The sequence below is a fragment of the Lutra lutra genome, chromosome 4 (assembly GCF_902655055.1).
Source record: "Lutra lutra chromosome 4, mLutLut1.2, whole genome shotgun sequence".
NCBI classification, from domain to species: domain Eukaryota; kingdom Metazoa; phylum Chordata; class Mammalia; order Carnivora; family Mustelidae; genus Lutra; species Lutra lutra.
This window is the reverse complement of record NC_062281.1, coordinates 182,654,853-182,669,375: the sequence shown is the minus strand read 5'-3', so window position 1 is coordinate 182,669,375 and position 14,523 is coordinate 182,654,853. Positions and strand designations below refer to the sequence as shown.

General features: G+C 37.6%; 1 protein-coding gene across 19 annotated transcripts in view; it reads right to left on the bottom strand.

The window, feature by feature from the left end:
- The window catches only part of EIF4G3 (eukaryotic translation initiation factor 4 gamma 3), a 343,477-nt gene that overhangs the window by 144,444 nt on the left and 184,510 nt on the right, over nt 1-14,523 (bottom strand). For 12 of the 19 annotated variants that reach the window (XM_047728162.1, XM_047728168.1, XM_047728169.1 and 9 more), the window contains 3 exons: nt 9,505-9,525; nt 8,430-8,609; nt 7,739-7,853 (listed from right to left, as the gene is read on the bottom strand). In XM_047728162.1, coding sequence (XP_047584118.1) covers nt 7,739-7,853; nt 8,430-8,609; nt 9,505-9,525 — 316 coding nt within the window. The remainder of the gene's footprint in view (nt 1-7,738; nt 7,854-8,429; nt 8,610-9,504; nt 9,526-14,523) is intronic. The other 7 variants (XM_047728164.1, XM_047728173.1, XM_047728167.1 and 4 more) reach the window with 1 other exon arrangement.

Sequence of the window (14,523 nt, the reverse complement as noted above, 5' to 3'; positions counted from 1 at the left end):
ACAATATTAACATTCCATTGAACACGTACTTCGGACGCCAGAAAGTTTCCCACTTACACACCATGGGGAATAATGGATGAATCCCTCAGCTCTTAGGAGCTGCTGAATAAGGCACCCAAGCCCCCACAGAGCTCAGAAAAAGAGTGCAAAAGAAGATGAAAGGAGGAGGAAAAAAATCACATGGTACAGTGAGAAAAAGGGAGAGTATACTGGTTTGAAGCAAAGGAGAACAGTGCTTTTTTTTTTTTTTAAGATATTATTTATTTGTCAGAGAGAAAGAGAGAGAGAGGGAGAGTACAAGCAGGGGGAGTGGATGCTGAGGGAGAAGGAGTCTCCCCACTGAGCAGGGAGCCTGATGAAAGACTCGATCCCAGGACCCTGACATCATAACCTGAGCCAAAGGCAGATGCTTAACTGACTGAGCAACTCAGGTGTCCCAGAATGGGATCTTTTAATATGTAAATTCTCACTCTTTTCTTTTTCTTTCTCAGTATCACTGTCACTGTTAACCGCATCTCTTTGCCCCCAAACCCAAATTTTCACACCTTGGGCCATCACCTCTAGCATTTGCCTGGAAATAATTTCAGTCTTCATGAGGTATTTTTCTGATACAACAAGCATCAAAACATTTAAGAAACACTGATGAGAGAAAAACTGAAAAGTGACATAGATTAAATACTACTCATTAGTTATTTTTCAACACTATAGAAACACTCCAAGAATTATAATGTATTAACAGAATTTTATGATCTTGGTTATTGAACTTCAGTAAGGATAAAAACATTCTTTAAGAATCATTGTTCAAGGGGCGCCTGGGTGGCTCAGTGGGTTAAGCCGCTGCCTTCGGCTCAGGTCATGATCTCAGGGTCCTGGGATCGAGTCCCGCATCGGGTTCTCTGCTCGGCGGAGATCCTGCTTCCCTCTCTCTCTCTCTCTCTGCCTGCCTCTCCATCTACTTGTGATCTCTCTCTGTCAAATAAATAAATAAAAAATCTTTAAAAAAAAAAAAAAAAAAAAAAAAAAAGAATCATTGTTCAAGGGGCGCCTGGGTGGCTCAGTGGGTTAAGCCGCTGCCTTCGGCTCAGGTCATGATCTCGGGGTCCTGGGATCGAGTCCCGCATTGGGCTCTCTGCTCAGCAGGGAGCCTGCTTCCCTCTCTCTCTCTCTCTGCCTGCCTCTCTGTCTACTTGTGATCTCTCTCTGTCAAATAAATAAATAAAATCTTTAAAAAAAATAAAAGAATCATTGTTCAAGATTAAAACTGAATAGAGGAGTAAAAAAGATTTAGTACCCTAGAGTCAAGTGTAAGCTAAGCACAAAGAACTAAGACTTCAGCAAAACAGACTGTCCAACTCACCAACTCCACCATTAGGGCAGGAAGGAAAAAGACTAGGATTCTTTCCTTACTAGTTCTGCCAGAAGAAGGCCCTCTTCCCTATAAGACAGGACTGCTGTGCTTAATAACAGAGAATTAGGATTCCATTCCTTAAACTTGCTTTTTTTTTTTTTAAGATTTTATTTATTTATTTGATAGAGATACAGTGAGAGAGGGAACACAAGCAGGGGAAGTGGGAGAGGGAGAAGCAGGCTTCCTGCTGAGCAGGGAGCCTGATGTGGGGCTTGATCCCAGGACCCTGGGATCATGCCCCGAGTTGAAGGCAGATGCTTAACGACTGAGCCACCCAGGATCCCCTCCTTATACTTGCTTTTAACCTGAACCCAAGATTAGGAAGAAGAGGAGGAAGAGTAAAGGTGGACGAGGATCAGAGGGAAATGAAGAACAGGGAGTGGAAGGGCAAGAGAAGAAGAGATTCCAAAATGAGAAAACACGAAGGGGGATGTTTATGTCGTCTAGACCGTAAGGCCAGAATAGCTGCCCTGAGGTGGTACAGCTGAAGGACCTATAACTGATGGGAACTATTGGATCAGAACTTTTAAGTCTGATAAAAGCATACTAACTAATGATAAGCCTTAAAACTAAAATATCTGCCCAAATAATGAAAATAATCGAAGCCTATCAGTAGAGGACTGGATTATACATTGTGATTCATATATGATCATGTATGATTCATTCACCTAAAATGTAATGTTATGTAGTTTGAAATTCTATAGGTAACGAAATGGAAAGTTGTCCATGAATATATTGTGAGATAGGGGAAAAAATACCAGAAAGTTTTAGAACATTGTAAATAGTATGTGACCATTTATATTAAAAATTTATTTAAATATAAATGAAAAAGTATATATTAAGCTGTTAAATCATTATTTCCTTAGGGAGTGGAGAAAGGGAAAAAACTGGCTACTTCAACTTTATACATTCCACATTATTTGTATTTTTCTCACTAACTTGTTTACTTTCGTAATGAGAAATTATTTTAAGATTATTTTTCTCGTCCTAGCCTCAGCAATCAGATAACAAAAAGAAATTAAAGGCATCCAAATCGGCAAAGAAGAAGTCAAACTATCACTCTTTGCAGATGATATGATACTATATGTGGAAAACCCAAAAGACTCCACTCTAAATCTGCTAGAACTCGTACAGGAATTCAGTAACGTGTCAGGATATAAAATCAATGCACAGAAATCAGTTGCATTTCTCTACACCAACAAGACAGAAGAAAGAGAAATTAAGGAGTTCATCCCATTTACAATTGCACCCAAAACCATAAGATACCTAGGAATAAACCTAACCAAAGAGGCAAAGAATCTATACTCAGAAAACTATAAAGTACTCATGAAAGAAACTGAGGAAGACACAAAGAAATGGAAAAATGTTCCATGCTCATGAATTGGAAGAACAAATATTGTGAAAATGTCTATGCTACCTAAAGCAATCTACACATTTAATGCAATCCCTGTCAAAATCCCATCCATTTTTTTCAAAGAAATGGATCAAATAATCCTAAAATTTATATGGAACCAGAAAAGACCTCGAATAGCCAAAGGAATATTGAAAAAGCCAAAGTTGGTGGCATCACAATTCCAGACTTCAAGCTCTATTACAAAGCTGTCATCATCAAGACAGTATGGTACTGGCACAAAAACAGACACATAGATCAATGGAACAGAATAGAGAGCCCAGAAATAGACCCTCAATTCTCAGGTCAACTAATCTTCGACAAAGCAGGAGAGAATGTCCAATGGAAAAAAGACAGCCTCTTCAACAAATGGTGTTGGGAAAATTGGACAACCACATGCAGAAAAATGAAATTGGACCATTTCCTTACACCACACATGAAAATAGACTCAAAATAGATGAAGGACCTCAATGTGAGAAATGAATCCATCAAAATCCTTGAGGAAAACACAGGCGGGAACCTCTTCGACCTCAGCCGCAGCAACTTCTTCCTAGGTACATCGCCGAAGGTAAGGGAAGCAAGGGCAAAAATGAACTATTGGGACTTCATCAAGATCAAAAGCTTTTGCACAGCAAAGGAAACAGTTAACAAAACGAAAAGACAACTGACAGAATGGGAGAAGACATTTGCTAAGGACATATCAGATAAAGGGCTAGTATCCAAAATCTATAAGAGCTTAGCAAACTCAACACCCAAAGAACAAATAATCCAGTCAAGAAATGGGCAGAGGACATGAACAGACATTTCTGTGAAGAAGACATCCAGATGGCCAACAGACACATGAAAAAGTGCTCCACATCACTTGGCATCAGGGAAATACAAATCAAAACCACAATGAGATACCACCTCACACCAGTCAGAATAGCTAAAATTAACAAGTCGGGAAATGACAGATGCTGGCGAGGATGCAGAGAAAGGGGAACCCTCCTACACTGTTGGTGGGAATGCAAGCTGGTATAACCACTCTGGAAAACAGCATGGAGGTTCCTCAAAAAGTTGAAAATAGAGCTACCTTATGACCCAGCAATTGCACTACTGGGTATTTACCCTAAAGATACAAACGTAGTGATCTGAAGGGGCATGTGCACCCAAATGTTTATAGCAGCAATGTCCACAATAGCCGAACTATGGAAAGAACCTAGATGTCCATCAACAGACGAATGGATAAAGAAGATGTGGTATATATATGCAATGGAATACTATGTAGCCATCAAAAGAAATGAAATCTTGCCATTTGCGAGGACGTAGATGGAACTAGAGGGTATTATGCTTAGTGAAATAAGTCAATCGGAGAAAGACAACTATCATATGATCTCCCTGATATGAGGAAGGGGAGATGCAACATGGGGGGCTTGGGGGTAGGAAAAGAATAAATAAAACAAGATGGGATCGGGAGGGAGACAAACCATAACAGACTCTTAATCTCACAAAACAAACTGAGGGTTGCCGGGGGGAGGGGGGTAGGGAGAGGGTGGTGGGGTTATGGACATTGGGGAGGGTACCTGTACCCCTGGGGCTAATAATACATTATATGTTTATAAAAAATAAAAATATATGAGAACAGCAAAAAGAAAAAAAAAAGATTGTTTTTCTCACCTTAAGGAAACTAGGTAAACTGTTTTAATCTAAATGACAAATTGCCTACTTGATGGATTTTGGATCTGCAAAAGAATTTCCCAGGTAAGAAAGAATATCTAACAAAAGGAACAGACATCAACAATGTCTGAGATACAATTGCCCCTCAATACCCTGTTTTTTGTGAAAATAAACAAATACAGTCTATAAGTGATAGAAATAAAGCCAAATACATTATAATACTGTATATACAAATCAGAAAAATATTTCCCTACTGGTAAACTCATCTATATTGTTTCTATATATACTGCAGTAGTATTAAGAGCAATAAAGAGGGCTGGCACAGATTTACAACAGAATTTTAATGACAGCATTTTGTGTCAAAAAATTATTTATGTAATGTGTAATAAACAGACTAGAATTCAATGAGAAGCCTTTCAAAATGATTTTGTGAATTAGAAGATACAATTGCGTAAACCTGGTGATTCACAGACCTGTATCCCTGGGGCTAATAATACATTATATGTTTATAAAAAAAAATTAAAAATTAAAAAAAAAAAAAGAAGATACAATTGCATTCCCATTACAACATGGGATTGAAAGAGAAAATTCCAGGGATTTTAGCATGCTTACTCTGCCAGTCAGTTTCACTCACAGGTTTTCTATTCAATAAATTCTTGATGATATCAACTGTCAATTTTACACTTAAAAAGAAATTTAATTGGGGATGCCTCGGTGGCTTTGTCAGTTAAAGCATCTGACTCTTGATTTTGGCTCAGGTATGATCTCAGTGTCCTGGGATCGAGCCCCATGTCAGCTCTGCCCTCAGAGGAGAATCTGCTTGTCCCTCTCCCTCGGCTTCTCTCCCTGCATGCTTTCTCTCTCTCTCTCAAATAAATAAAATGAATAAATAACTAAATAAAATCTTTCTTAAAATGGAAAAATAATTTTTAATGGATTTCAATTTATAGAATAACTACAAAGACACTAAAGTGGTATGAAAACCCTGAGTTCAAACTAACTTCAAGGGGCTCACAAGGGACACCAACAGTACTGGCAACATTCTATGTCAAAGCTGGGTGATGCACATGTATTATTTTATTTTAAAACACCTATAAGCCACGTGTAGTTTGGAAAATATCAAATATTTCCTAGTAAAAACACAACTTCAGTAAAACCATGTTTCATACATACTTGCAACATTTCATGACATTATGAAGTGTATCATTTTGCAACTGGCAGTCTCACAAGCAATAGTAACCAAGGTAAAAGAAAGGTTTTCCCAGGGCGCCTGGATGGCTCAGTCCTTGAGCCTCTGCCTTAGGTCCTGATCCCAGGATTCTGGGATCGAGCGCTGCATTGGGCTCCCTACTCGGAGGGAAGCTTGCTTCTCCCTCTCCCAATCCCACTGCTTCTGGTCTCTCTCTCTCTATCTCTCTCTGTGTGTGTGTGTGTGTGTCTCTCTCTCTCTGTCAAATAAATAAATAAATAAAATCTTAAAAAAAAAAAAAAAAAAGGAAAGGTTTTCCCTTTTCTAGAAGTAGTAAAACCAGGTAACACTTGGTTCCTTGGCCTGTTTCACCTCAAAACCTAAGGGAAATGTTCTTGAGCTATTCTAATGCCAATTAATTCTGATGTAAAGAATTGAGACACTAAATCTCAATGTTAGGAAATTGGTTAGTGGATACCTATTTATCTAAAATAGATTACACTGGGGCACCCGGGTGGCTCAGTGGGTTAAAGCCTCTGCCTTCGGCTCAGGTCATGATCCCAGGGTCCTGGGACTGAGCCCCGCGTCGGGCTCTCCGCTCATCGGGGAGCCCGTTTCTCCCTCTCCCTCTATCTGCCTCTCTGCCTACTTGTGATCTCTGTCAAATAAATAAATAAAATCTTAAAAAAAAAATAAAATAAAATAGATTACACTATCTTAAAAGAATAAGTTAAAATTTTATTATGTCCTTACTGGTAGCAGAAAAGATCAATGCTTAGTGAATCCTAAAGTTTAATTTTTCAAGAATTTGCTGATTTTAACTCTTAGAATTCACTTTCTAGATAATAAACCAAGTATAATATGTGGTAGAAATTTATAGAATAAGTCATCTTAATACTGGTTCACAAAGTATAAACATGGCACTTATTTCTCTACATTAAAAACATTTGTGATTTTTTAAGGCATTTTCATTTCACTAATTCTCAAAACCTTCCTATGACACAGATATTATCACAATTTTGCAGAAAAGGAATCACAGAAACACTGAATTATACTCAGGCATCCCACTCCAATACCTTGTCACTATTTTAGGTGCTAGGGATACCAGAGTGAACAAAACAATAAAATTCATTGCCTTTGTGGATACTATATTCTAGTAGGAAAACGTTAACAAAAAACTTTGGTAAATGGTGATAAATGTTTGGAGAAAAATCATGGAAGGAAGATAAGTTATAACTGACCCTTGAACAACACACGCATCAGGGGCACCCTCTGCTCGCCTGCATGCAGTCCAAAATCCATGTATAAGTTTTGAAGCCCCAAAATCTTATCTAATATAGCTTACTGCTGACTGAGAAGCCTTTCCAATAATGTAAACAGCTAACAGATGTTTTATATGTTATATGTACTACATATATATATTCTTACAAAAGCGTTAAGCTAAGAGAAAAGATAATGTTGTTAAGGAAATCATAAAAGAAAACACTTTACAGTACCATACTGTATCTATCAAAAAATTTCATGTTTAAGTGGACCCATGCAGTTCAAACCTGTGCTGTTCAACAGCCAACTGTATATTTATTCCATCAGCAAAAATCCAATAAAAATCTAAGTAATGATGAGTTGGTTGCAGATTCAGAACCTTAAGACATGGGTTCTTTGCAACGGAATTACCAGCTCTTTTAGGTGGTGTCATTAACTAAATATAGTTCTGTAATACCCTTTCCTTGTAAATCACTCCCTAAAAAGCTTTTGATTCAGAACTGTTTGCAACATTTTATTTTTTTTTATTTTTTTTTTTAAAAGAATTTATTTATTTATTTCAGACAGAGATCACAAGTAGGCAAAGAGGCAGGCAGAGAGAGAGAGGAGGAAGCAGGCTCCCTGCGGAGCAGAGAGCCCGATGTGGGGCTTGATCCCCAGCACGCTGGGATCATGACCTGAGCCGAAGGCAGAGGCTTTAACCCACTGAGCCACCCAGGCGCCCCATGTTTGCAACATTTTATTTAAAAATTCTTTATACCACTAAACCTCACTGACTAAACTGATCAGCAAGCAACAAACTAGCAGGAATTCCTCAGTATTTCATACTTACCATAAGCGTTGGGGAAGTCCCCAGGTCCTGGTCCAGGATAAAAAGGCCCTGGCCCTGGTGGCTGAACTGGATACTGTTGTGGGGGCCCAACATAAGGAGGGCCACTATGACGGTACTATAAAAGAAAAATTAAAGATATTTATAAATAATATGAAGATGTCTTACTATTAAAAAAAAAAGTTGTGTGTGTGTATGTGTGTGTGTAAGACAATTACTGAAATAAGGTGAAAACTCTTGGTTAAATACTTTAAAAAATGCTTGCCTGCCATCAAGATGCAATGAGGATGAAGAGAAAGATGTGCATTAGGTAAAAACCTTACAGCACATCAGTGCACAGACAGACATCAGCTCGTTGTAAAATTATTTCAGGCTGGTAGCTTTCAATGAACTTGAATGTTATCACAGGAACAGCATAATTACTGAGTCTGTTTTAGAGCAGATGGATATGGGAAAGGGATGGGGTAAAAGCAAGAAGATAAAAATAATTTCTCAAACATCTTAGAAAAATGTAAGAGAAATATCTCCTTACAATATAATGGAAAATGACAAAATGGCCAGACTTACAGCCAACAGAAAAGTTCACATACCACTAAAAACCAATGTCATCACCCACCCTCCCTGCTTCCTCTGGTGAGATATGGGTTAATTCCCACTCTATTGCTGAACCGCACAGACCTGAGAGATACTTTACCTGTGGAATACAGTACTGAGGACCCTGGGGCACTGGGTACGGCATGGGCAGATGGTTAACCATCATGATGTGCTGATTGGCCTGATAGACTGCAGTGGGTGTCTGTGCACCAGGACGAATGGAAGGACTGCTGTTCGGGATGGTAGCTCTAGGAGGCTGTATCTGAGGCCTCTGAAAAAACTGAGGAGGGGAGAAAAAAGTATTTATTTTTTTTTACTAAGGGGAATATGTAAATTTTACTATCTTGAGCTTTCTCCTTTTGTCCACTAATAGAAATGTTACCAACTGAATTGGAAATACAATATACACAAAAAGAGGCTAAACTGCATGTGGGTGGGATCACTAAACTAGAATATTTTTAAGTCAAGTTAAGTCAAGTTTTGTTCAGTGCTATCACACATATGAAAACAGTCAGGCAGTCTCACTTTTAAAATGAAGCCTCAGCTATCTTAAACAAAAAATATATACCATAATTATTAATTTTAAAATGTGTGATAAGTGCTCGCTTCGGCAGCACATATACTAAAATGTGTGATAAAATAACAAAAGGAGTAGCTTGTGTTTCTCTAAAAGTTGTTCTACTATATAAAAGTACTTATATTAAAAATTAAAAGCTGTCCCCTAAAAAGCTACCATTCAAGTAATTTATAAAATACTTCTAGACATAAAGATTTTCATCTCAGTCTATCGAAGTCAAGTTAAAGTAAAACTATCAAGAGAGTTGTCACATGCTGATTTATTACATGATGGGAATGGCCTTGCTTTTCTAAAAAGTGGCAGCCCCATATTAAATTGAACCCAATTTTGCTTTCTTGAATAGTTTGCAATAAAAGTGGAAAATTTAGACAGACTTAAGAATGGTCTGGAAGGAGCAGAACTCAAATTTATCAAGTGGCAGCCAGTACCTGTGGTTATTTATGGCTCTCACTGCAGGCTTAAAAGCCTTGAAACAATATACCAACAAGAAATTCTCACCGTGAATGCGTGTATATTCATCAGCAAACAATCAATCTCACCGTAATAATGATAAGGGAACAGAGTAATAAAGAGGCCATGCAGAACCAGTAGTTGTTACCTGGATGGGTCTGAATCCTCCCTTCAATTATGAAGCAAGAAAGCAGCAGGAAACAGAAAGAAAGCCAATGGAAAAGCTTACAGATCAGTAGGAAGGGGTAGGACACATCATGCAGCTCAACAAAAATATCTTTCTATTTAGTAATAATAGGAGAAGAAGGAAGATTAGAAAATCAGAATGACAATTCTCCACTTGAGAATTCAAGGACACATGGAACTGAAGAACTGAATCACACTTAATATAAATAAATCCAGTGGCAAAAAATATTCTTATAGTAGCTACAAGTTATAACAGCTTGAAAGGATATGTCTGTTTTTAAGTACAGGTGGGACTGATTCCTGTTCTTGGCTCTACAGACACCCATTACGTGATCTGGCATTAGTTATTTAGCTTCTCTATGATCCACCATCTTTAATGGAGAAAATAGTTAATAATAAAAGTGCCATTCATTATTTTAAAGTTTACAAACGTCCTAAGAAAAACTAAACTTTTCAAAATATATCAGGCCCATCAAGAAAGAAATCTGCTCTTCTCAATTAACACGGCATGTAAGAGCCCACTTAAAGCTTTAAAATGGGGAAACATAAAACTAGTCTTAAAATGTGGTTTAGCTCCAAAATCTCTTGAGTTGTCTCACAATTCCAGACATGAATATTGATTATGATTGGTCCAAATAAAGCAAGGATGAGCTTTGACCTTTGGGCCCACTCAGGTCTTATCCTGCCTTACTCTTAAGCATCAAGTCACCCACACATAGTAGAAGAAATGACTTTTTATCTTGTGTTGTTTGGAAGAATTAGGATCCAACGTCCAAGGCTCATCCCCATTCGGCCTTTATAACCCAGGACAAAGAAAGTCCTAAAAAGAGTAAGTCACAGAAAAGCAATAGATACAGCAGGAGAACGGAGTGGATGAGGGAACCAGATGGGGAAGGCCATAAAGAGTAGTTGATGAAGATGAAAAGAAAGTACAAGAAGCAAAGTTGATAACAGGAACCTGGGTTGGACCACACCAACAACAATAGTCTTGCTGTTATCTCCACTGACACAGTTTTGGTGACAGACACAAGAATTCTGTTGGCTGCAACCAAGAACATGAACTAGTAAACTTTCCATCCTACACTTCACCTCTCTTAATTACACAGCAGACAGAATCTATTATTCATCAATGTATGTGAGCTGTAAACACACTTTATGAATGAACTTAAGCATTTTTATAACTTGGTTAATATGACAGGAGCCACAAAACTGTTACAGGCCTCAAAGAGAGGACAGTCATTCATCTGCTCAACTTAATGAGCATTACTCCATGTTGGATGCAGGGGACAGAAATCTTACTCCTGTAAGATCCTCTTCCACCAACTCTAGAGGGCAGCCAAGACAAAGAGAGTATCAAACACAACAGGTGATGATCCACTGTAGTTATATTATCACCAAATTTTCTAAGAATATTTGCTTTAAGAGTATTTACTGCCTGGTGCACTGAAGAGGCATGGTGTTACTAACTTGTGCAGAGCAAGAAAAGCAGATATGGGAAAGTTTCTCCACAATTCTAACAGTTTACTGTGTGTCAGTCCTTCTCCTGGCACTAGTTTCCAACTCCTCTGTTGGGGTTTTTAACGCCCTGATTACAACAGTTGAGAATACAGCTTATTCAAGGAGGATTCAGAAGCCTGTTTTCTTCAGTAGTTTTAAGAAAGAAATAAACAAGTGTTTCTGATGATAGTGCTAATATTAACATACAGCTGAACCCACAAAAACACAAAATTTATGGTTATGTAGACATGCAATATTTTTTATAAACTAAGACTTCAGCTTTGAAGCAGTGTAGGAAAAGTGTATTCACATATGCATATTAAATAACACTGAAGCTTGATATAGCACTTACTAGCTACCAGGTATTACTCCAATTATTTTCCACATATAGTAAATTATTCTTACAACAAACCTCTAAGGCAGGTAGTATTATTAACAACTTCATTAGATACATGGAGAAATTGAGGGACAGGGAGATTAAGTAACTTTCTAAAAGTCTCCCACCCATAATTTAAACACAGTCAGATTTAGGTGTATAAACTTTAACTGTTACACACTCTACTTCTAATGAAATGGAACACCCCTCATATTTTCAAACAACTGTTGACAGTCGAAAGAAATTTCTTCTAAGGCCCAAGGGATGTGGTGAGACCTTTATCCAACTGCACTAATGGGCGGCATATCCCTCAATCATAACATTCCTGGTAACAGCAATTACTTTACAAAATTCATGATTATACAGGAAAATAAATTTCTTCCACTTACAAGACTCTAATTCTCTATCTCCCTTAAAGTAACTGATACCTGTTCATATGCTTTTACTTCCTCGGTACAACATTTAACAGACCTTTTACTCAAACTCACTGCACAAGAATTTTATAAGGACAGGCTGTCTGGAGCTTATTTTTCACCCTTAAGAAGTTCCCTCCCTTCCTCATTCTCCCTTTCCCCTTCCCCCATACAGGAGATTCTACTATCTATAGGACTAAAAAAGGTGTAATGGCTGGAAAGGCAAAGAAATAAAAAGAGAATGTACTAAAGAAATAAATAAAAGAAAGAAATAAAAAGAGAAAAAAAAAAAATGAATGTACTCTCTCCTAACCATTCAATTGTAAATTTAGAATTAGATGTAATAGTGGTACAAGAAATTAAAAATCTGTAGGTGGGCATGAAAGCAAACTACATGTGAATGTGAATGGGCCTTCCCAAACTGCTTGCAATGCTTCTGAATCCCTTTTCCTCTCCACTATCAAACTCTCTGGGATGCTAGATGGAAGGACAGTACAACCCATTTAGTCCAACAACATACCTAAAATTTAAATCTCTTATTTGACATGCCCTTCAGGTTACGACACTTGAGCAACCAAAGACATAGTCCATTTCGTTATTAAATGGAGTTCTGACTTTCCTTTTACTGGCTCCAAATTTTTCTCTCTGTATCATTTTCCTTCTGGTCCAATAAATATTCCTAAAATCACATCAAAGTCAAATCCTTCTTCCACAGAAGTGATAAATCTCTAAGTTATGCGGAGACATCCATCACTGCCAACCTTCACACCAATGTCTATTTTTTGTTCAAAGCCAATTACTACCCTCCATGCCCTGTCCCTCCAACCAACATATTAAATTCCCTCTTCAGTCTTCTCTCAATATGGTCCCACAGTTAAAAGTCTCACTAAATGGAGAACCAAACACAAATACCCAGGTAGTGTCTCCCTAGAATGTACCTGGGCTCACTCAATCAATTTATCTGTGGCTAAATGAAACAGCAACATCTCTTATTCTGGCTGACTATATTTCCATTAATAAAACCAAGAATAACAGGAGCTGTTTTCTCAACCACATTTTACTACTGATTGGTACTGAGTTACAATCTCATAAAACCCTTACGTCTTCTTTATATATAACCTGGCAACAAGTCATGTTCTTCACTTTTGTGTATACTCTTAGAGCTGTGTAATGAAGTTCAGACGGGGAATTGTGTATGTTGTTTCTTTGAAAATGTATTTGGCTAATTTCAAACCCATCATTTCAGACTGTACAGATACTTCTGGATTCCAAATGTATAATACAAGGTCAAAACCACATAACCATCAGCAAATTTGACAGGCATGTCATTAATCCAAGTCACTGATGAAAATGCCAGAAAAGGCTAGGTAGAGAAGGGAGGAATCATGTACAACATAAGTATCATCCCCAAACTTGATTTCAATCTGTTTTAAGTCTCTTATCTTTCAATGGTCCACTAGTATGCCAGGACAATGGCAAGGGAAAGAATCAGCTCTCATTTGAGGTGGTATTTTGTGCAACTTTTCCAAAGGGCTTGGATACATTTATAACAGAGGCTGAATTTAGAGTACTCATGAGAGCTAACTTTCACTGTAACATTCTAGAAACCAGAAGGAAAATGTTACCCCTTGGAAAATACTTCTAAGGATGTGATAATTATACCGTTACCTAAAGTTTCCTTGCCAATAACATTAGGAATAAATGTTTTTTGAATATGTTGGTAATTCTATCACTTTTCATGACTTCACTCTTTCTAAAATCATCAAAAGACAAGGATATCTCTAAAAAACTACATAATAATTTGATATTCTCTGAAAACTACCCATTCATTTTCAGCAACTCGAAAAATCATATTCAATCACATTAGTTCTTCCTATGTGGAAAAAACTACAGAATAATTATTATTTTGCAAAGCAAAAAAAAACTATATAAAAAATATGCTTCTGAAATCCCTAGCTTTCTGCAATATATAGTTCAGCCTCCTAGAGGAACAGTAAGATTTGGAATTATGAATTTTTTAGGTTAATATCTTTAAAAATTCTAACGTACTTTTGAGGAAAATAGCAGTGCTGTAATTTTCTCCCAAGTTGTAAGGGAATAAGCAGTGAAGAGTCCACATAGTGGGATATCATTCAAGTATCAACCAGATACTCTGCTGACTTATACCAATTTATAACGAGGGCTATTACATTCTAAATTCTTTCTGTACCTTCCCTGCACGTGGCCAATATCACATAATTTATGTTTCATTAAGAATTAGAAGATGTAAGCTCTAGAGCTGAGTTGTCCAATACAATAGCCACTCGCCATATTTGATGACTTATAACGAAAGATTCCGTTCTTCAGTCGCACTGCACATTTTCAGTGCTCAATAGCCACATGTGGAAACATGTGTCGTGAACAACACAGACACACTAACATTTTCACCACCATTACAAAAGTTCTACTAGATAGTAGTGCCATAGAGGATTATGTCAGATGGAAGGAAAAAACCCCGAGGATTCTGTTCAGGGACAGGTGTTCTGTCTGTTTATGCTGCAGACTCTGAAAAATGAGCATCCTTGTAGAATACTTTGCTCATAGGTAAAAATAGGCTGAGAAAGGAGGGAAAGATAGGCAGGTTATGTCACTGTTAAAGAAAACTGACATTTACCCAGAATCTACTATGTGCCGGGGACTCTGACAGGCAGGTACT